General features: G+C 44.7%; 1 protein-coding gene across 17 annotated transcripts in view; it reads right to left on the bottom strand.

The window, feature by feature from the left end:
- The window catches only part of ADGRL3 (adhesion G protein-coupled receptor L3), a 522,074-nt gene that overhangs the window by 110,665 nt on the left and 388,635 nt on the right, over positions 1-22,774 (bottom strand). For all 17 annotated transcript variants that reach the window (XM_075421264.1, XM_075421268.1, XM_075421251.1 and 14 more), the window contains one exon: positions 589-894. In XM_075421264.1, the coding sequence (XP_075277379.1) occupies positions 589-894 (306 nt within the window). The remainder of the gene's footprint in view (positions 1-588; positions 895-22,774) is intronic.

Below are 22,774 nucleotides of genomic sequence, written 5' to 3'. Positions count from 1 at the left end.
TCCCTGCTGATCACACTGGGTGCTGGTTGCAGTTTGGAAAAATCACCCACAGTGGTTCAGGAGTGCAATGTGGCAATACCTGTCCTCTGAGATGCTGGCCACAGCCTTTGAAATGCAAAGAGTGAAGCACAGAGCTTCACAATGCCAGTTTTGTTGACTTCCCCTTCTCCCTCCCTCCCCCCCCGACAAGCAAAGAATTTGCTGTCAACACACCAGTCAATGAGCCCAGTGGCTACAAATACAGGCAAAACCAGAGAAAAAAGGCCCATCATACACAACTTCTGGAGGCAGAGGCCCTTCTAGCACATCAAGCTCAACCCCACAAGGTTGCTAGCCTGTACTGTCCTTCGGCCAGAGCTTGGGATGCCCAAGATCCTGCAAAACATGCTCAGCATATTGAGACTTCTGCCCCAGCCAGCTGCTTGCCATACCTCACCAAGGCAACGCAGACCCGGCAGAAGGCATCAGCGTGCTCCACTGATGAAAGCATGTGTGCCACAGGGGCCTGTGGGCAAACTGGTTGCACACTCACAATATCCCATGGGCAAACGGAGACAGCTCGCTGTGTCCTCCTGCACCTTGACTCACCTATCGAGCCCATGGGACATGGCTGCTTCGCCACTTGACCCTGCCGCGTCCGAGACCACATAATATCGCGGGCTTCCATGGGGTCGCAGCTCTCCGTGCCAGCTGGCGGCAGCTGGGAGGAGGCGGGTGGGAGGTGTGTGGTCATCTCGTCAGGGACGTCAGCCATGGGAGACGGCGTGCTGGTACTCCTGTTCCTCCTGCCCGAGGCCGACGTGGTGGTGGGGCGGCTGGTGCTGCTGGTGGCCATCCGTGGTGTGGTGCTGGCAGTGGTGCTCCCCGGGCCCAGAGCCCCCGATGTCGATACTCCTGAAACAAAGGCAGAGCTGATTCAAGAGAGGAAGGAAAAAAGGGACTCAGGCCTAGGTCCAAAGGATGTCCTCTCTGCCCCCATGGCCTGCGGGGTGTAGCTGGAGCTACAGCTAATGCAAAGCTTGCTGCACAGCCACATTTCAGTGAGAAGCTGGAGCACACAGCGAGAGAAGCACACAGGGGGGTAATGACCGCTGGAGCACAACCGATTTTCCAAAAGCACTAGCATTGGATGAAAATAAAGCAGCACTTTACGCCCTCACCATTTTTCTTCTTGGCATTTTAATGTAAAAATCTTTTTTTTCCATCTTTTAGGGAACACCCAGCACAGAAGTGCTTTTAATTTTTTAGTGTTGCTGAAGACCCAGCTGCTTTGGACAGAAAAACATTTTCCACGGTGTAATAAAAACCCACCACCACCACAAATCCATCCCCAAAACAGCAGTGCACAGAGGGATGAATGCAAGGCTGTCCCCCTGAGCAAGCCGATCACTTCCTCTCAGGTTCATGCCTTGCTGCCCCATCCCAACAGCAGCGCTTGGGCCTCTCGAGCTGCAGGCCACGTGGCAGATGCAGAGGTGTATATCAGCCCAGCCGAATGCTCGAGAGTTTAATGCTCAACAGGCTGTTTCATTTAAAACCTGCGATGAGCAGTTGAGTAGCGAGAAAGTGGGGAACCTGGTTTAGAAATGCATAAACCTATCCTACATCCTGCAATAGCTGCGCTAAGCACTGCGTATGGTGAATACCGAGGGATGGCCATCTTATAATTATCTTGTTTTGCCTCCTATTTAGACCAAGGTGCTTGCACAGATCGGAGCTTCATGTAGATTTCTTTTTGGCTTGTCCTGAAATCTTAGGTGGGGAAACTGAGGCAGGCTGCCTCCAACTGCTCCCGCATCGTCCCTGCTGTGCCGCGATGCGTGCAGCTTGCGAAGAAGCCTGCTTCTCCCATCTCCCTTGCCTCTCACAAAGATAAGCACCCTCCTGCTTCTCTCAACACAACACTTTTACTCCAGTTAAATGCCACGTATTCACAATTGCCCCCTCAGTCCCTGCCCTGGGGAAACACTGGGGCTGTCCGGGAAAGGCAGGTAAGGAGGCCATATGAATAGGCTTGTCTGATCCTTGTCTGACACCACTCTCTCTTAAATTCCCATGCCACAACATCTCCCTACCATCTCACCTCTTCCAGCATCCAAAAATCCTTCAGAGTCACAGTTGTTCCACGTCCAGCAACATGAACTGGAGTTTCTATGTTACAGACAGCCATATGTGAACTCCAACCTAGCCAGAAATGAAAATTAAATGGGAGACTCACCCTGCCACCCTGAGGAGCAACCTCTTAACTATCCAGCTGTGCGAGCAGGGTCAGCCTGCAAGCTCCTGAGAGCAGACATTGTTCTCTCTTCTAGGTCCAGTGAAGCAGACCACGCTCACTGTTTGTGCAATATTAGTTATTAATGTAAAATGATATTGCTGTTACTGGAGTTCATTCAAGTCTACCTATTTCATGCATAGAAATGCCTGCCTTTAGTGCAAAACGTGAGCTGTTTTCATTCTGAAAGAGTTTTTTCGATATTTAAGCACTTTCAGTCCATTGTGCTGTGAGCAATTCTCCTGCCCCAGAGTACTCAATAACACGGCAGTTGAAGCACATGCTTGCTCTGCTTTTAGGTAATCTTACTCCAAACCTAAGACACGCTCTCCTCAAACTCCAAAACTTAGCAGCATCATGAACATAATTTTCTGAGGGATCAGTATTTTTCACGAAAACGTTCAGTTTAAAAATCCTAGATCTACCATCTCTTGGAAAATGGGATTATCTTCTCCCCCAAGCTCCAAAAAGGTGAGCAACAGCACAACAGGTACCAAATCAGCTGAGCACCAGGACAGTGATCTAAAATCAGGTCTTCCAAGCTCATTGATTAGATTTTCCAGCCTTCTTGTGCCACCTCCCTTCCACTATGAGCCCTGAAATTGAATGAACTCCAAAAAATACAGTGCAAAATCCTGCAGACATTGACAGATTTCTTCTAGTTTCTGCTGAAAGCTATGTTAGATCACCAAGCAATGATTTCCATCTGATGTTACAGGGAGGATTAGAATTTGTAGAGAGCTTTGGCAAATATTATCTGTTTTTACTACAGCAGGTCTTGCCATGACTACATGTTTTCTTTCTTCATAATAACGACTAGCCCTGGAGATAACAACCTGCAGAAATGCTCCCATTTCCTCATGCAATAACAAGTTATTTTCCATTTCCAAAATGACCTATGCTGTGCACTACAGATGCAGAGGTACCGAGCAGATATAGTGGATGCAGTTTCAAAGCCAAAACTAGCAAACCTCCCTTAAAATCGTTCTTACAGTCATTTGTGAGTATATAGAAACATATATTGAGCATCCAGGAGCAACCCTTGATCCACACGCAGGGGTACTGCATTTCTGAGCCTAGTTTTGTTGACAATCATTGAATATCTCGTGGCATATTGTTTTTGGAATAGGTCTGGCAAGTTTACTGTAGCAGTTAGGCACAAGAGATTTAACGGCATTTTCCTTCAGCCATAAAAAAAGTGAGTTGTTTTATCTTTCACAAACCCCTTGGCACTAGTGTCGAAACCTCTTTGAGGGCTTGTTCTTCCAACTTTTTTCTTGTTCCACTGGACTTTCTTGCTGCTTTTAAAAATAAACACCTCCACCATTTACATAGGACAAATTATAAGAAGACATAAAAGAGCTGCCTTGAAGTGGCCTAACGAAGTGAGATGGATGGGATACCACTGAACTCGGTTCAAAGGTCTGATTATTCAACGAGTCAATTCGGTAATGAGCTCCAGCGAACATGATCACCATGCTAACACCACCCAGTTCCACTGGCTCCAGGCAGCGCTGCTTGCTGATTTTGCTCACACAACTGTGTGCTTTAAAACAAAGTTAATTGCTAAGAAGGGAAAGAACAAGAGATCAGGATCATTTACATATAAATGATTCTCAGATCCAAGCAAAACCTCAAAGACACTGCAACCTGTGCAAAATCACCTAAATCCTCCAGCACAGAACAGAGATCAAGCCTCCAGATTAACTCAGGCTGCCAATAAACTGTGAATTTTTAACTCAGGGAAAAGCAGCATTGCAGCATTGCTTTAACAGAAAGAATCTTCAGATAACATTTTGTAATACAATCTTTGCTCATAGACAAGCAGTGATCTTCAAAAATCATCAACACTAGAAATGTATAATCTTGATTATCTTCCTTTTAATACTTGTTTTTACCATGTGTTGCCATACCAAGAGTTTAAAGACAGCTTTTGGGTAAGACTCAGTTTTAACTCCTAGGCTTCCAATCCAAGACTTTGCAGACTTCGATTCCACAAAGCACAGTGCTGGGATAGGTATTTTCACAGTGCTCCCAAGAAAGCAAACTGCTGCTGTTGAAACACCTCTTCCCCAGAAACACTGCAAAGTTATAGTTCATTCTTTATCTTCCCCACCTCTAACTAGGGAGCTGGCACTAATAGCAGAAAACTAAGTTTTGCCATAATTCAAACTAGAGCTGCATCTTATAAAAAAACCTAAAACATTACCAGCGTCCACAGGGGAGTAATTGCTACTCCCAGAGAAGTCTCTCTCTAGTGCGGGCATATTGACTAGCAAAAAATTTAAATTGTTATATTTTTCTCTTGTTTCTTTTATTTCCCAACTTATTCACAGAGCTCAGGTCTCTGGAGAAGGAATTTTGCTTCGTGGAAGGGAAATCATGGGAGGGATTTGCTCATAGGCAAAAATCTTGAATAAGGGTCTGCCTGTCTTTCCCCCTCACCCCCTTCCTTCTTTTCCCCTTTCCTTGCCTAAGGTGCCAAGTGCATAACTGGCCTAAGACCAGCACTTCCTACCTGCCACTGGACAAATCCAGCACACATCATCTTACCTTGTGCTCTGCTCAGCTCCTCCTGGTGATCCCAGACATGGGAGTCTACTTCTCCAGCTGACTCTGACTAGTGTTTTCCTATCACAGAAACAGCTCCGATTGCAAGCAAGGCTATTTGTGATCACTAGCAAGCTGCCTTTTCTCTCCTTTATGTTTCTTTTAGTACCTAAGTATCCAGCCTATGACCTGGTGTACTCGATAACTGAAAACACTTCTCAAGAAATGTTATGCATTTTCTGTCCCATGAATGAAGGTAACAGGGTGCCCCTTGAGCAGAAACTGCAGACAAGATTTTCTGGGTGAAGTTCGCGGACTTTTGCTAGGTAACAGATGACAGAAGACATCCATCTCCCTCGGGGGTTGCAATCCAAAGGTTTAGCCTGACGGCTACGTGCTGTGAGCCAGCACTCGCTCACGTAATCAGAAGAAGAGGCTGCACTCCAAGTTTCGTGCACAAGGTCTAAGCAAACCATGATGACTTCATTCTCCGGCGAGTCTTGCATTCCTGAGTCTGACACACAAGCAGACGTGCCAGCACACCAGCGGCCAAGAGCCCATGGCTGCTCCCTGTGCTGCAGCTGGTGCAACGCTTCAGCAACTGAGCTACAACTAATCCAAGGGGTTCAGCGTCTTCAGGAGGATACAGCAAGCCAGGAGCCTTCTTGAGCACGTCTGGGCTGTGTTCACAATTATTTATGCAGGTCGCTGCTGTGCTAAGACAAACAGAGCCTTGCTGGTTTCTGAAAGGCTGCAAGAAACACAAAATCTGAAGGTCCCTCCCTTCGTCGCCGGTAGTTTTGCCCTTTTCGTATTTGAAAACCACATCCTTTGCTCACAGCATCCCCTTTTAGCACCACTTCTTCTACTGAAAGACAGTGGAAGTTGTTTTTACATAGCCAATATGAAGGTTTAGGCATGTCTTGAAAGAAGCGGTACAAAAACCCTCATACCTAATACAGTTGAAGGATTATATCACAGCTGTTTTTCTCTTTCCTGTCACATAAATGCATCTGATGGGAATTAGTTTTCTACAGGCATTTTCAAATGCATTTCAGTGCATTTTCTGAAATGCCCTAGAAAAAAAAATTATTAATTGAAAATAAATATATTCCCATTTTCTTTTACCTTGGTTTTTTGCGTGGTTTTTCACCAAATTCCCCGTAAGGTGACAGAAAAGTATAACTAAAGTCAAGGAGCACCCAGGCTGATCCTTGCACACCCAGTACCATCCCTAAGAGCTGCATAACCAAGTATTCATCAACCCAGTTAACACACTGGTGGACTGCGACGTTACACTGAGCCTATGCCACAACAGACATCACCCTGCAAAATCATCTTATGTTCGATGTCTGCTGGAAGACCAAAAGCCACATGCTGGTGCCACCCAGGAGCTACAGGCTGGAGAATCAACAAGGCGAGATTAGCCCCTAAACGCTGTACAGCTCCTTCCACGTGTTTGAGAGAAACTATGATTTATTTTTACTGCAGGCAAAGGCCAAGCAGGCCTCACATCAAACATCTGAACAGCTCTCCCCTGTGCTCACACATGCAGTTATCTGGGGAAGCTGAGCCAGAATCCACTGCTTTTGGAGGGGCTGTGTTTTCTGTTGTCGGAGCTTTATTGACGGAGACTGAAAAAAGGCTTGCAAAAACCATTGGTGGAAAGAAAAGATTAAATATGCAATGGCCCCAGAGTGTTCAACATAATATATTGTCTTTAACAACACAACTGCATGTAGTCCTACGCTCCGAAAATGCCACATGAAGTATGATACACAGATACACAGCTCTTCTTTCTCCTCCCTCTTACCTTACGCCTGAAATAGCAGAGGAGGAGGAGTATGCATCCAAGAGAAGAGAAGTCCATTCTCTTGTGAACCGCCAAATGGAAAAACCATTTCTGTTTTTTTTTCCTAGCTCTTCCAGTAGGGGATCAGGTTTTGTGCCCGAGGCTACTCTGCCCACACATGACTATTCTGTTGGGCCTGGGCAGCTGCTGTGCGGGATCCGGGCCAGATGTTAAGTCCCCTGTACTAGGGGGAAACATACAGCTGTGGCCCAAGACATGGTGCAAACTCAGCTGTTTCAATGTACCTCAAGCTGGAATCACTTAACACGCTGGGTCTTTTCCTCAGAATCTCAGTTTCAGCATTTAACAATAAACAATAAAGAATGAGAGCTGAAGCGCGCAAAATCATTGCAACAGGCTCAAGTCCAGTCTGCCTTCTCCAGCTCTTCCTTTCTCACCGCACAACTCTCAGCAAGACAGTTAATACATTCAAAGCAGCCACCACATGGGACCAACTTCCAACAGGCAAAAAAATATGTCTACCAAAGCCCTTTTGAATCAAAACTACATTTCTGACTATGATTAACTGCTTATTACATGTGCTGGATTGCTATGGGAAGGTCGTTCTGTCAAAAATATTCTAGCTATTATTGCAAATGTCCAAGTTTTGCCTGAAAAATTAAGAACTCAAACAGCAGCCTAGCTGTTTTTTCATGAAATATTCGTTTTATGCTTTTGTTGGATTGTTTGCGCGTGCGTGTGTGTGAACACTTAATACTTTGTCTGTCTCCCAACAGCTCTTAGTGTCAAGTCCCCAATTTAGTTGTCATTTGAATAAAAGAAGCTACTTTTTTCCTTTCTTCTTTTTCTCTCTGTCCCATTCTTCTCCAAGGAATTACTGGATCCTGCTTAAAATGTGTAACTTCAGAGACATCAGACAATGTTGTAACTGTCATTGGCAAGCGGTTACACCACATCAACACATCTAGCAATACCAGGAAATTAAGTGGTACAGCACACGAGCATCAGCTGTTGCCTCCACCATGGCCCTCTTCTATCAGGAGACAGTTACTAAAGTCTTAGCTCTGTTTTCCCACTCAGGACCTCTGCCAAATTCACCTTTGCAAAGCTCTCGTACCCTTTGGCACCCATCCATTGAGGACATTAATATCATATTGCCCTTTCCAGACTTTGCAACCGATTCTGAACGTTCAGGCAGAAATTTAACTTGACTATCGTGCACAACACATAAAAATTAAGCGTTTTTTTCAACAGCATGCTGTAAAGCTTTTAGAAATGCAGATGACTTAAGTCCATAGGAGGCCTGGTAAACAGGAAAAGATTAGAGAAGAGCTGATCTAATAGACAGTAGATCAGGATTTATTATAAATGGACTAATCTAATAGGTTAGAGAGTTCAGTTCAAGAGCTATTTTTAGGCAATCTAGCTTCAAATCACTCTAGTTTTCAAAAATACTGTCAGATGTGGTTGCAGTTATTTTGAATTTCTGGATTTGAACATATAAAATCTGACTACTATTTTTTTTTTCAATCCACATGTTATTTCACATGAGGGGGGGGAAAAAAGCATACAATCTCTTTTTAAGGGCACACCAGCTGCATATTATTACTGAAAGTATGGACTGAACTTCTAACCTCCTAAACGATCTCTGTCCCCTGGCGTGATTCATATCCATCAGAGCCAGTGGTGCAGATCTTATGAACTGTCTTCCAAACTGAATCCTTCAAACTCTATTAAAGAGAAGCCCAGTAGGAATTCCCCAGTATCCCATTGTTAGAGAAATCACTTTTGATTTCAGTAACAGGTGCTGTCAGTTTTTCATTCAGACCATGTCAGAGCGCAGACACATGAGCACTACACATATAAGCTTCACGAGATTTACTGGAGGCCGAGAATGTCACATTTGGCGATTTTTATTTTTTTTAACCTTTTAATTAAATCACGTATATGTCTCAGCCACGCAAGCTAAAACTTACATTTTAGTTTCTATGCAAAACAAGCACATACATAGCTCTTAAGAAGGAAAACCAATTTTTCCTGTCTATTTGGCAATAGATGGAGCTTCATCTAACGTATGTTTCCTGTCTTTTGCCTGCACTTCTGCATCTTTCATTGAACAACTTACACACACTCTGCAGAGGCAGTGCCAGATGGAGTCGGTCCTTCTCCAGCAGTTCTCCACCTCTGCATTTATGATGAACGGAAGCAAGCACAGGAGTCATAAAACGACTATTCACACCCTAGCATTTTCTGATCTATCCAGTCAACGCAACAAGTCTTTCTGAGGGCCAAAGGCAGTCAGCTTACACCACTATCCGAAACATTTCACATAATCACAGAATCACAGAATAGTAGGGGTTGGAAGGGACCTCTGTGGGTCACCTACTCCAAGCCCCCTGCCGAAGCAGGGTCACCTACAGCAGGCTGCACAGGACCTTGTCCAGGCGGGTTTTGAATATCTCCAGAGAAGGAGACTCCACAACCTCCCTGGGCAGCCTGTTCCAGTGCTCCGTCACCCTCAGAGGGAAGAAGTTCCTCCTCATGTTCAGACGGAATTTCCTGTGCTTCAGTTTGTGCCCATTGCCCCTTGTCCTGTCGCTGGGCACCACTGAAAAGAGTTTGGCCCCATCCTCTTGACACCCACCCTTCAGGTATTTGTAAGTATATATTAGGTCCGCTCACAGCCTTCTCTTCTTCAGGCTGAACAAGCCCAGCTCCCTCAGCCTCTCCTCGTAGGAGAGATGTTCCAGTCCCCTCACCATCCTTGTAGCCCTCCGCTGGACACTCTCCAGCAGCTCCTCATCTTTCTTGAACGGGGGAGCCCAGAACTGGACACAGTACTCCAGATGAGGCCTCACTAGCGCAGTGTAGAGGGGTTTCTTCAGTTGCAAGCTACAAAGACAACTTTAATAAGAGAAAACTATCATGTTCAAATAGTCTGTTCATCTGTGCGTGTAATATCTCCAATCTAGACGCCAGTCAGCAAGATGGCCAATTGCATTCAGATAAATGCCTTGGACTCTTTTAAACATATCATAATCTGCCTGTGAAATGGCTGGATGGTTGCTTTCCAATTTGTGAAATGGTTCAAATGCTGTAAATAAAAAAGAAATTGGACAGCTTTCAAAAGGACAGATTAGACTTTTCATTTCTCAGTGATTTGGTGCTTCCAAGCTACACTCCTGTGATCTGCATATTAATATGTACAACCTGATTGTGTTATGCTGTTATCTTGAGGAAGAGGGCATCATGCAACCGAACCCAGGTAGACAACCCCCTTGAACTACAAGAAATCAGCTCCCTGACCCAGCAGCACACACACTTGTGCGAGAAGCATTGGGGGAGAGCTGGGTGGAAAGCTGCCCGCCCCTGCTTCCTCCTGTCTGGTTTGGCAGATTAAAATCACAAAGGCTGCTTTTTGCATTTACTGTGCATCTCCCCTTACACCATGGGCACTGTCCCTCGATCCCAGCTGCTCTGAGGCTTGGGGTTTGAGGTCCCTCCCAGTTTTGTGTACCATTTCTGGGCTTCTAAATCAGCCTCAGTGAACAGTGTTTTAAGTGCAAACACACTCTGTGGGTGGGGTGGTCAGCTGAAATCAAAGAGGGGAAAGGGAATAAAACACAAAATATCAAAGGAGGAGTAAGGGTTGCTTATACCTTTGTTTCTCTAACCCATGTTAGGACTGCCCTTATTAGCATGCAGGTCATACTGCACTCCCAGTCATGAAGAACTGAAGACCTGAAAGCAGGGTACAGTAGATGTTATATTCACACTGTACTTCTAGCATTCTCCAGAGCAACAGGAATGATAAACCTGCCAGCAAAAGCTCACCTTTTGTCTTTCAACAAACCCATCTATTTTCTCCTCTTGCTACAACCCACTGGTTATTTCGAACTTGATTCAAAAAACCAAATCCTTCTCCAAAGCTGCCAAAGTCACTTCTCTCTACAAGGCACTCACTCCACTCAGTCTCTAACTGCACTGGCTTCTACGTTATTTATTTATTCTATTTATTCTTGCTCCTACAAGAACACCAGCCTGAACTATGGAGGGAGCTGACCATTGAAACCAGCAGAAACAGGGAAATGCTGAGAAAGGCTGTCTTTTCTCATCCTCCGAGCACGCTCCGGTGCACCTTGGTGTGGGTGTTCTGTCAAGACCCCTCCTGTAAATCGGAGGTCAGGCACAGCCTCAGCCTCTCGGCCACGTCTCCTTTCGGAGCTTGGATTAGTTCCACACTCTTCCCAGACTCATCAGCAGTTTGCTTTCTGCCCCTGGAGTGACAGATGGAAGGGAGGGAGGGAACACGCCTATGCTAAACAGAAAAAAAAATGTTTCACGTAAGCCAACCATAAGAAGCTGACAAAACTCCATTGTAAGAATATCAATATTCAGCTCCTTTCAGAAATAAAGCAGTTTCCCTGACAAACCATAAAACGCTGCTTAGCTCCCTTCCAAAACTCTTTATTACTTATGTAGAAACGTCAATATTTTGTAAAGCTCAATTCTAATAGCTGTATTCATGTTGGCTCAGGGATCTGCCTAAACAATGCTTAACTACAGGACTGCTGTCTAAATTTGTTTTATAGATATCTGATGTTTTGCGCAAGGCTTTAACAATGAAAGTGCCATTAGTATTATGAAAAACACATTTGCTTCAGCAAAGTGGATTTATAACAAATAAACAAACTGTGCACTATACAGGGCATTTTAAGGTGAACTCATTAACACTTCCAAGGATCTCCCATTTTCATACTAGACATCAGTACTCAGGGACAAAGGCAGCTTGGTACACTATCAGGTCCACGCTGATGTCCTAACAAGCCTGGTATGCAGGTGTCCCTCACCCGTGTCCGAGAGGCTATTTTTTTGTTGTGAGAGGACACTGGGGTGCTGGTAGCAATGTTGGATATGCATTCATATGCCTCAGCATCTCAAGGAGATGGCAAAGATCTCCAGCCTGAAGGCTCCAGGGCTGGAGGCATTGCCATGGCTAGTCATCTCAGCTGAAAAGTCACAGCAGAAAGCTGAGAGGCAGGAAGGAACAGCATCCAAAAATCAGAAAAGGAGGTTTAACACAATCTCTTGGCCTCTGCACCATTGAGGGCTACCAGCTCTCTTTCAGTCAGCTTTGGCCGAGACGTAGTTTCAAACTCTTACCCGAGGGTTGATGACAAGATGACAATACATAAGCCCAAGGCAGAAAAACTTTCAACGCTGATTTCTAGCTGTAGATCTGTCATCTTTCAGATTATTCTTGTTAATGGCTAGTTCAGACCAGCACTTTGCAATATAAGCATGTTTTTTCTTGCAAAGTGGAGGAATATACCCATTGACCTTGTAGGACTTTGAACTGGGCTCATAGAAAAGGACATAAAAAAATCTACAAGAAAGTGAACAGTAGTGCTGAAAAGCAATGTATTTTAGGTCAAAACTGTATGCCTGCCTCCCCAGGTTTGGCATGTGGTTTTGCATGCAGTCAGGTGCTAAAGTTTACGTGCCCAGGGGAATTACTGGTTCAAACCAGAGGCACCAAATGCCCATAGGAACATCCAGGTGCTGCTGTGCCAGAACAGGGATTTTCCATAGTGTACTCTTGGCCTGGAAGTCCAAACTGCACCCGCGACCCACCTGCACTACTAACAAAGGCCTTGTGGATCCCACAAGCAACAGCAGAATCCAAGGAAGCTGGAAACTGGTAAAGAAAAGCAGATAGGATGCCACAGAAATAAAAAAGTAAATTGTATCCTTTAGAGGTTTTTAAGCTGTGTAATCTCCTCGCCTGTGTATAATATATACACCCATAAAATTAAGTACCTGATGTCACTGCAAAGCATAAATGTGATGCTTTGAACAAACGAATCATGTCTCTTGTCAGGTAAAAAAAGATATATATATTCAACATGTAAAAAAAGAGGAGAGAGAAGAGAGAAGAAAGTCTCACCTGGTCCAATGCACATATCTTAAAAAATATACCTGCTGTCTAGTTAAATGTGAATGTATCTTCATATGACTGCAAGATTCAAAAGCATAACAGAAAACCATGGGGGGGGGGGGAAGTCAAGCAATTTGTACTTGATTCTGAAATACAGCAGAGACCCTTGTATACTTAGAGATATTACTTTAAGTATAGGATAAAACCACTGCTACAATACAGGGCTAAAGAGCTACTGTATGCTTCTAGCACACAGCTTAAACCTCATTTTATAGCTCTCATAGGTAACATAAAATAAATACACCAGTCTACAGCGAATATTAATTTTCCCCCTCTTCAGTGTCAAATATGTTGAAATGTTTTTGTTTTGTGAATATTTTACAGCAGACCATTTAGTACATGTGTTGAGATCTGTAATGTTATTAGCCTTGAGCCTTTCACATTCCGCGCATGCATCAAGAAGTTTCATCAATTTGCAGGGAAGAGGTATATTGGTTTTTCTAGTCATTGCAGTGTTTTACAGGTACTAAAAATCTCAAAATCCCCAATATTTTTCATTATCCAGTCAGAACTCTCATTTTATAATAACGCTAACCCAAAATCTAGCTCACTTATGTCATCAAAAGCAACTCTTATTCCATTATCTTAAATGTAAATGAGAAAAAGCATGCAGCTGAAGCAGACAGAATAATTTATAATGAGAGGAAATCTGCCAGGCCAGGAATACTAGAAAAAACAGAGCATAACACTGAACTCATTTGGAACTGAAGGAAATAACAGACTTTCTAGTATGGTTGTCAGGCTCGAGATGGAAAGGGAGGAAGATGGTCATCTTTGATAGACCCTCGTGGTCAGCACTAAGCAGATCAAGAAATGTTTAAACCTTCAAATAAATATTAGTTATTGGTGTTTTTTCTTTTTTTTTTTAAGATGCTAGAGGCTGACTGACCATTGATAGAGTTCATTGACATGCCAACCTGGAGCTGCTTAGCAAAATAGAAATTACAAGTGTTAAGCACTGCAGTGGCAAGCTGCTCGCCAGCTATGTTCAGCTGCTGCAGAGATTGTTCCAAGGCAGAGAAGAATGTGACTTTGCTTGAAGAGAGACAAAAAAAAAAAAAAGATATTTGATTTAGGAACCTAAGTCAGCCAGTCCATGGACAGGAAAAGGTAGCATCAAAAGCCGTTCAATTTGCCTACGACCCGAGGTGCTCTTTGGAGGTGCCTCACAGCACTGATGACAGCAGGAGCCTACAGGTTCCTGCAACACCATTGCCTTTGCTCTATCAACATTTCCATGCCTGAGCCTCGGCTGGAAATCGTGCCACCCAACAGCAAGCAACTTCTGACTTTGTCTCCTGAAAAACACAGTGTCTCTTACAGCAAATCTCAGGCACACAAAGAAACTGCAAGCATCTCAACTATTTGCTCACCTTTCCTTCAGGTGTTTAGCTGGTGCTGGGAAAGGCTTAAGCTTTTCCATGGATAACCAGACAATCCAGAACTACAGTACGGATGCTAAGAACAGACTGGTGGGGAGAGGCAGGGAAAGCTCCACCCCGATCAGACAACCTGATGTCCTTATTTCCTTCTCCTCCGGCAGAGGACACCATTCATCACAGTCCACAACACACTCCTGGGACGTGCCGAAATGCGCCAAGGACTACAGTAAAACAAGAGAAGGATGGGGAAGGCTTTGATCCTCCTGTGGTATTGTATGAGGAAATTACTGGCTAATGCGAAAGACCGAGCCCTTCTCTCAATCCCGGTTATTCCCCGAGGAATCTCTTTCTGCAAAGTCTGAAGCTCAGACAAGGTACTGGACTGAAGGGACCACTCTTCCCGTCTTCTGCGCCAAGCTCAGCGTGTCCACAGTGCTTTTGTGAGTACAACATACAACTCCCTAATCCTCTTGGCAGCAGTCACTCGTACAAGGTCAGTCCCCCTGGCCTACAAAATGCCTTTCCAAATTAAGCTATTTTCCCTTATTAAACTTCATATTTGAGCTAAAACAGTGCCACTGATTCAGTTAAATCATCGCTGTCTGCAGCTCTTGTTCAGAGCAGAGTGCACAGAAATCTCATAGAGACCGAGATGCCTGGTCAAACAGACTCCAGCGCGGCAATGGGTTGCAACTAAGGGAGATGCAACTTTATTTCAGCAACATGCACCATTTCAGCTCCAGGGGAAGCAATGTGAATTACGCTTCCCAGCTGAGATTCTGTCTTCGGTAAGGCGCTGTTCTGGGTGGGGATGGGGATGTTTGTCCCTGAGAGGAGCTACTATTCACTGCCATTCACCACCACTGAGGGAAAGGGGTGGAAATAAGCAGAAAAAACAGCTCTCAATACTGTGAACTTTTAAACACGAGAAAGCACTCACTGGATAACAGATCTCACTAAGCAACTTAGGCTGAATATGGTCAATAGAAAGGAAATTTTAAGTGTGTGCAAAGAAAAGCAAATAAAACATACAAGGAAGGAACTGTATCTAAAAGCAGATACTAGATTTCTTTGCTCTTTTGCAATCTGAGCAAATGTTGTTCAAGGATGTTTGACAATCTGTTTGCCAGCTGAAGCGTGCAGGACTCCGATAACAATATAAGAGAAAATTATGTGTCCCTTTCTGTCAAGCTGAGGCAAGTCCACACTCTGGTGTTTGCCTAAATAAAAAACAAAATCACAGCAGAACGGACCCAGGCCAGCCTGAGCGCATGTTGAATGAGATGGGACAGAGCTGGGGAACAAGGGAAAAAGGATGCAGGGGGTGTAAAATGAGAATGAAGCCAAGCACAAGGACCAACCTCGCTTAACAATTCCTTCCTCCTACAATTAATATAAGTCGAGTCTTTCTAGTTGTTTTTATCTTTTTCATAGTATCTAAATCTTAAAGCCCAGCCCGGCTGGTTGAAAGCAGTATGAGCTAAGCCAGTGTCACTGAACATTTTTCCTTTGGAGACAATTTCTCTGCAGGGATCCTCCAAGTGGGAAATGTGGTGTTATATTGCCTTCATCTGCCAACAGAAACATTGCGCTGGTGAAGCTGAGCCCTTGCAGGTAATAGGATCCCTACTGAAATTTCAGCATAACATTAAGAAATCCCCCAATCTCCCTCTTACCCAGATTTCTCTCCCTGTACATTGAATAAAATCTTATTCATATGCAACCTGCATTACAGCTCTCTGGGCATGGTGCTGGCTCACCTCCAATAAAAGTGGTCTTAAATCACTATTTTTAGCTCTTTTCATCATCCTGGGTCAGTTCCAAAACTTACCCCTGCCTGTCTCACCTGTCATTGCCTACAAACCACTTCTACGTCTGCCCCTTGAGTAATGAGCTGCTCCTTCCAGTTTTATCTCTCCACTGTTTTCCATTTGCTTTCCTTTCCCAGAAGAGCCTCTACTGGCAAATACATCCCAGTCTGGAGCTTTCCTCAGCCTCACACCCGCCTTTCAGCTCTCTGTTCCCTTAACTCCAAAACCAAGGATACTCTCAATGCCAACAATTTTGGATACCTCCTTGACTGGACATCTGACTCTCCCCTCTCCCCTCAAAGTCCACTGGCCACAATTTACAGTGTGCGGTGGTGCCTTCAGCTCTCATTTATATTTTGTTTTAAGGATTACCTTGAGATGCAGGGTGTTACCACTTAGGGTTTTCCTATCAGAGAGGAAAAAGTAGACCTGAGAGGAGTGGGAGATCACTCCCTGCTAACCCTGCAGTGACCATGCCCAGAAGACATGATAGCGATGGAGCAGACCTGCAGCAGCTCCCTGGCTTCACCAGGGCAGGAGCTCATCGCCACTGTCGCTCACCCATCAACTCATTCCCCAGTGCTGCCACACAGCCCAGGGCAGCCCTGGAAACTGGGGCAGCCCAACAAAGCCCCAGATTAGCTTCAGTGGTATTTTCTGTTCGAGCCAGGTCCTGCCCTCGTCTGCATGCAGACCCCCAGGGAAGATCGAGGCTCAGCTGCTTTTAGAGCCATGGGGTTTTTTAAATTGCTTTTCTTAGGTGCATCTGTGCAGGAGGGGCACCTATAGGGCCCTTCTGCCCAGGGCTGCAGATCCCCAGCATACGTCTCAAATTCTCCTGACAAACCTTTTTGTATTCCAGGTAGAGGTCTAATGGACCGAAGGAAGCCCACCTGAGCACCAAGTGCAAATTAAGCTCGTAATGTCCCAGGCATTTCCTAACATTTATCAACATCTTTCCTTCTGCAGAACCCCGCACAGCAGGGTATAGGGAGAGGAGAAAAAAAGCCTTCTTTCTGGCTGATGTGCTACATCCCAGTGGTAATATTTGCTGAATTACCACTTTCTTCACCTTTGGAGAACCATAACCAGCAGGCAAGTGCTAAAGTCTGATTACAGGGTGGAAACAACATTCATTTCCCCACCCCCAGAACTGCTAGATGAACTAGCTGTGTTTGTGTGTGTATATTTGTATATACTCTTCTTCCTCCACAAAACAAATTACAATTAGTTAACTGCATCTGATCAAATAGCACATGAAAAAGGGCATGATAGAAGATTTGCACTCAAAACATCTGTCTCATTATAAATAGTATTCTTTAAAAGTGATTTAAAAAAAAAAAGGTTCTGCCAGCAATAACAGAGCATACTAGGAAAAAAAAAAGTAAATTATGAGACACTCAGTCCTCTAATAGCCCAACTTGAAGCCAAGGGCATCCTTCAAAGGGCAGAATACATTTCATTGAACAAAACTTTCCAACTGATTGCTGACAATATGACAACTGTGTCAGCAAAATTCCCCACACCGCCTCTCTCTCTCTGCCATACAGTAAGATGGGAATACAACAAAGCCCCGGTTAAACCTTCCTCGTTGCAGGGCATCCTCAGTTTTCGCTGTGAAATATGTATTCAGTCCACACCGTCCTCGGTGGCCAAGGTTAGGTGAGCTGCGGCAGACATGCAGCTGGCACGCGGCAACGGCACAAATGATGATAGGTAATGATTTTGTGAACACGGCCCATCATTTGGGCAGTCAGCAGGAGACACAGATAAGCATTTATCTTATTGCATTCATGTGGAGGTGCTTTGTGTTGCAGGAAGAGCAGCTGGATATTTATTCCAGGCCTATGGTGCAGGAGGCAGCACGAGGTGTTGGGGAAGACGATGCCATCCCACACCTGACATATTACAGCATCCTCCAAGGGCCTCAGGTAAAGAAAGGCCTATTTTATTCCCAGGCTGATAGGCCAAGGATGAAAGGAGCCATGGAGAGCTAGAAAAATATTTCAGCCCTTCAAAAGTGGGGCAGCTACACAAACGCTGTCCTGAGAACGTCAACAAATTGTAACAGAGATGTGCCAAGAGAGAGAAAGAGCCAAGTGCATGCTCCTCAGGGAGCTCCTGCTCCACGGGTCAGTGAAGGATCTCGTGAAGCAGGCATAAGTTTAGTCTCTTTTGTTGTTTGAAATTAGTCCCTCTGAAATGTTATAGTCCTAACCAAATACATATGAATATTTAGAAAATCATTGTCCCACTGAGAGCAAAACGGCAGGGGGGTGCAAGAGGAATGCACTGTGCCCAGCAGTAGGGATTGAATCCTGTTCAGCCTGTGCCCTGACGAGTGGGTCAAGCAGGACTTTGCCAACTTCCCTTTTAATTTTTGCAGTTCATTATTTTTCCCACAGGAAAAAAAATGCAGACACAATGGATAAGACATTTAGGTCAAGACTTTCATAAACAGGTTCCCAATGCTAGTCTCTGAACAAGTGGCCTGATTTTCACAAGTACTAAGAAAGCAGTATCTTCCACTGCCTTAAAAAAGCACTGGCCATCTGAGTATCGGGTTAGAGAATTATAGAATCATTAAGGTTGGAAAAGACCTCTAAGATCATCAGGTTCAACTGTAATCCCAACACCACCATGCCAGCTAAACCATATCCCGAAGTGCCACTTCTACACATTTTTTGAACACCCTTAGGGATGGTGACTCAACCACCTCCCTGGGCAGCCTGTTCCAATGCCTGACCACTCTCTCAGTAAAGGAATTTTTCCTAATGTCCAATCTAAACCTCCCCTGATGCAACTTGAGGCTGTTTCCTCTCGTCCTATCGCTAGTTACCTGGGAGAAGAGACCAACACCTGCCTCACTACAACCTCCTGTCAGGCAGTTGCAGAGAGCAATAAGGTCCCCTCTCAACCTCCTCTCTTCTCCAAACTAAACAACCCCAGTTCCCTCAGCCGGTCCTCATAAGACTTGTTCTCTAGACCCTTCAACAGCCTCGTTGCCCTTCTCTGGACACACTCCAGCAACTCAATGTCTTTCTTGTAGTGAGGGGCCCGAAGCTGAACACAGTACTCCAGGTGTGACCTCACCAGTGCCGAGCACAGGGGCATGATCACCTCCCTGCTCCTGCTGGCCACACTGTTCCTGATACAAGCCAGCATGCCATTGACCTTCTTGGCCACCTGGGCACACTGCTGGCTCATGTTCAGCCAGCTGTCGACCAGCACCCCAAGGTCCTTCTCCACCGGACAGCTTTCCTGCCACTGCTCCCCAGTCTTGTAGAGTTGCACGGGGTTGTTGTGACCAAAGTGCAGGACCCGGCACTTGGCCTTGCTAAACCTCATACAACTGACCTCAGCCCATCGATCCAGCCTGTCCAGACCCCTCTGCAGAGCCTTCCTACCCTCGAGCAAATCAACACTCCCACCTAACTTGGTGTCATCTGCAAACTTGCTGAGGGAGCCCCCAATCCCCTCATCCAGATCATTGATAAAGTTATTAAACAAGACTGGGGGGATTTTATTTAGGGGTCTCAGTCTTTCTTTCTCTCTGAGTTTCGTCCTTCCACAGCACAGGCTCATTACTGGCTTGGGAGTCCAGTCTAATTCAGTTGCACATGTGAGGCCAGAGCCAAGAAAACCCTAAAAGAATAAGGCCCCCATTTCACTTAAGCTCACTGGGAAATCCTGAGTGCCCCTTGCTGAGAACTGACTGCTCTATCTACATCACATCTCAGATACCTGTAATTTCCAGTAAACCACAAACATCCTCTTCATGCATCTACACGAATGCTCAATTTTGGCATGTGCTTTTCCAGTTCTCAGTCTGGAGGTGTCACTCTCCCTCGACGGCAGAGGGAACCCAACGGATGGTTTAGCCCATCACACTTCAAATAGCTCAAGATGGCTGAAAACCCTCCCATGGTTTGCCACCTCTGTACACGTCTCTTTGCATTTGATGGGTAGAATTAGAAGCAGGGTCAGCCTCTATTACGGTCGGGTTAGATTAGTGCTCATGGATAGAGCACTGTCTCAGGGCTAAGGAACATCTGCTTCAGATTTGCTCTGCAAAACCTGAAGAGAGCCTGCGCTGCCTTATTTCTCCCCACTCACTGGCAAAGAGCCCCATGCCAGCCTACATGTACCTTCTGCCTCCCACGTCACTGTTCAAGTTCCAAATTGACTGCCTTTGGTGCTCGGAAAAAAATTTCTCCTTTTTTATCAGCTTTTGAACAAGTTTCACTGCTGGAAATAGAATTTCTATCCATGTATTTCTGAATTGCTTTGCACAATATACTCCGTAAATCTTCAGAAAATACTATGTGAAATGGAGCACGGATGGGTTTTGCATCTGGAACTGAAAGGGATTGATACTGCTTGAAGTATTTTGATTTGCCTTTTTTTCTATAAAAACTGTATTAATTATTAGTAATAATACAAGACATAACTTACGGAAACAGACTACCACATAATAAACCTATTAACCTGGTAACGCAGAGCATGGCAGCATGCCCTCGATTCAGAACGGCTTTTAAGGCTAGCCTTAGGGTTATTTAAGCCAATGCTTAAGAGCCTAGCATGGGCTGAACTAATTTCCCGCCACAGACCCAAACTTTTAAACCTCATTCACTCACATCCTCATCAGGAGACAAAAAAAAGCCAGATCAGCACCAGAAGATGAGGCAGGATTAACACAGGGATCCAGCATCTCTCCCAAGCAGCATCTACCTGGCAACAGATATCTGCCAACCCCACGTTGCACTATAGAGGATGAAAGTGTATGAAATGCATTTTGCTATATACTAGAGAACAAACAAAATCATACATAAGGGATCAAATGCTGCAATAGCTCAAAGCAGGTCACGCTCTATCTCTGTGTCCATCAGCTCAGTCCCAACAAGGGGTGAATCAGACTTAATCTTTCGCACAAACTCCACCAAACACTGTTTCAATTGAAAAACGCTTAAGGTGAGATTTACTTTTTTGCGTATAAGCTCCTACCACAACCACTGTCAAGAGACTTGCATGCATTAAAACATAACAGATACTAAATCACGAAGTGTGTTATATTCCTTTTTAAACACAGCTAAGCATTTACTTGAAAAGAACTTGCACCATCCTAAATTTTAATTCAGCTCCTGTTTGTCTAAGAGGCATCTTCTCCCTCTGCAGTCTCACTGTGCTACAGCTGTTGAGGCGACCATAATAGTACACACCAACATATCGATATAAAGCTAAGTGCTTTTTTCTATATATTTATGAAAAAATTGATCAAGCTTTCTTGAACCTTGTTAGCTATTCTTATTTGTCCTCTCCTTGCAGCAGGAGCAGATCCTGATCACAGAAAGCTAAGCATTGCTGAAGGTTACAATGCCACAGACAGAGAGCAATAAGGAAATATGTAACAAAAAAATAATTAGCCTCTCAGTGAACAAGGACCCTATTTCTGACTAAATGTCCTCAAGAGGAAGGAAAATCTGCGATGAAAAACTAAATTTTATAAAACATAGCTAATTTGCTAAATTGCCTCAGAACAGACTGTTGTTTTTTTTTTCCTGATGATTTCCATGGAAATACCAATGTTCCTCACATAAAGCACTCTAAAAGCCAGTAATATATTATCTGCTGCTTTTACGCCTCACCGAGACACCTGACACACAGCACTTCTTGACCTGTGCTGGTCTTGCAGGTGCTGGAGGTGATGATCCAACCTTTTGGCTGCTTGATTAGAAGACATCCATGTCCAGTTCTTGCTATTTCCAGGTTTGTGATTTTTCCTTCAGCTGCCAACAAATTTTCGAACATATGATATGCCGCAGATCTTGTGGTTTGGATTTCCTCCAGCACTTCACTAACATCTGCCAAATTCCTATTAAATCCAACGCTAGTTGATGAGCACTTTCCGATGGTGTGAAACTTAATGCAAGTAACTAGTGGAAGCTTGGGAGCAATTAAATTTTAATCAGAGATAAGTTCAGTTTTCAGCATTGTGAGTTATCTGTAGTGTCTAAATAGCTAATATCTACAATAATCCTCTTCTCTTGTAATCAGCAGCATCAAGCCACAGAAAGGGAGAAAAGCAACAGCTTAAGAAGTCCCCTTCCCAAGAAAGCCACTCACCGTATTAATAATCTATGCAGCCTTTCTTTGTGACATGCCATCTGTATCCCAAACTACTCAGCTGTGTTTTCCAGGCAGATCCAAGCATCCGCCCCTCTCCTGGCTGCCTCTCCTCAGTCACCTGCCCAAGATGGCACCTCATGCCTGGCTCTGCTGTCGGGGCTGCTCATCTAGCAGCTCTCCAATGCATTTGAGGCCAAAGGACCAAGGCTAACAGTTCCTTCTGAAATCCCATACAGCTTCCTTCCACCCTTCTTCCAGCATGCACCAGGTCCTTCAGTGCAACCTGGTTTTTGCCTAGGTTCTTGGCTTCTTCCTCCAGCTGTGCCCGGGGCAGTAGGACACACCCAACCCTCCTCCAAATCCCTTCTCGCACGGGCTATGAATTTACAGACCTCCTGTCAAAGGCTGCCACAACCTTTCCCATCCTTGTAAACATGCAGGATGAGCGTAAAGGCTTCTCATAAAATAAATCAAGCCTTTCTACCACTCGGTAAGAGACAGATGCAAGTCATAGTCCTTTTACTATGCTGCTGCACTGGGCTAAAAGCTTTCCCATGGCTCTTCCAAGTTCAAAAATCCCCTGTCGTCAACCTAGAAACTATTTTTGCATGTGCTCCAGCAGAACTAACATAGCAAGCAGAGCTCAGCACCTCCCCAGCTGTTCTTAATGGAAAATGCATGCCCCAACACAAGAGCTGGTGGCTGAGGTTTGGGAATCATTTGGAGAAGTGGAAGGATCCCTGCAAAAGGCACTTTTTGGTACGAAATCTTTGTTCAAAGGCGGACACGCAATCAGAGCACAGGGAAGCACAAAACACA

The sequence above is a fragment of the Opisthocomus hoazin genome, chromosome 5 (assembly GCF_030867145.1).
Source record: "Opisthocomus hoazin isolate bOpiHoa1 chromosome 5, bOpiHoa1.hap1, whole genome shotgun sequence".
NCBI classification, from domain to species: Eukaryota; Metazoa; Chordata; class Aves; order Opisthocomiformes; family Opisthocomidae; genus Opisthocomus; species Opisthocomus hoazin.
This window is presented reverse-complemented; position numbering and strand designations above follow the sequence as displayed.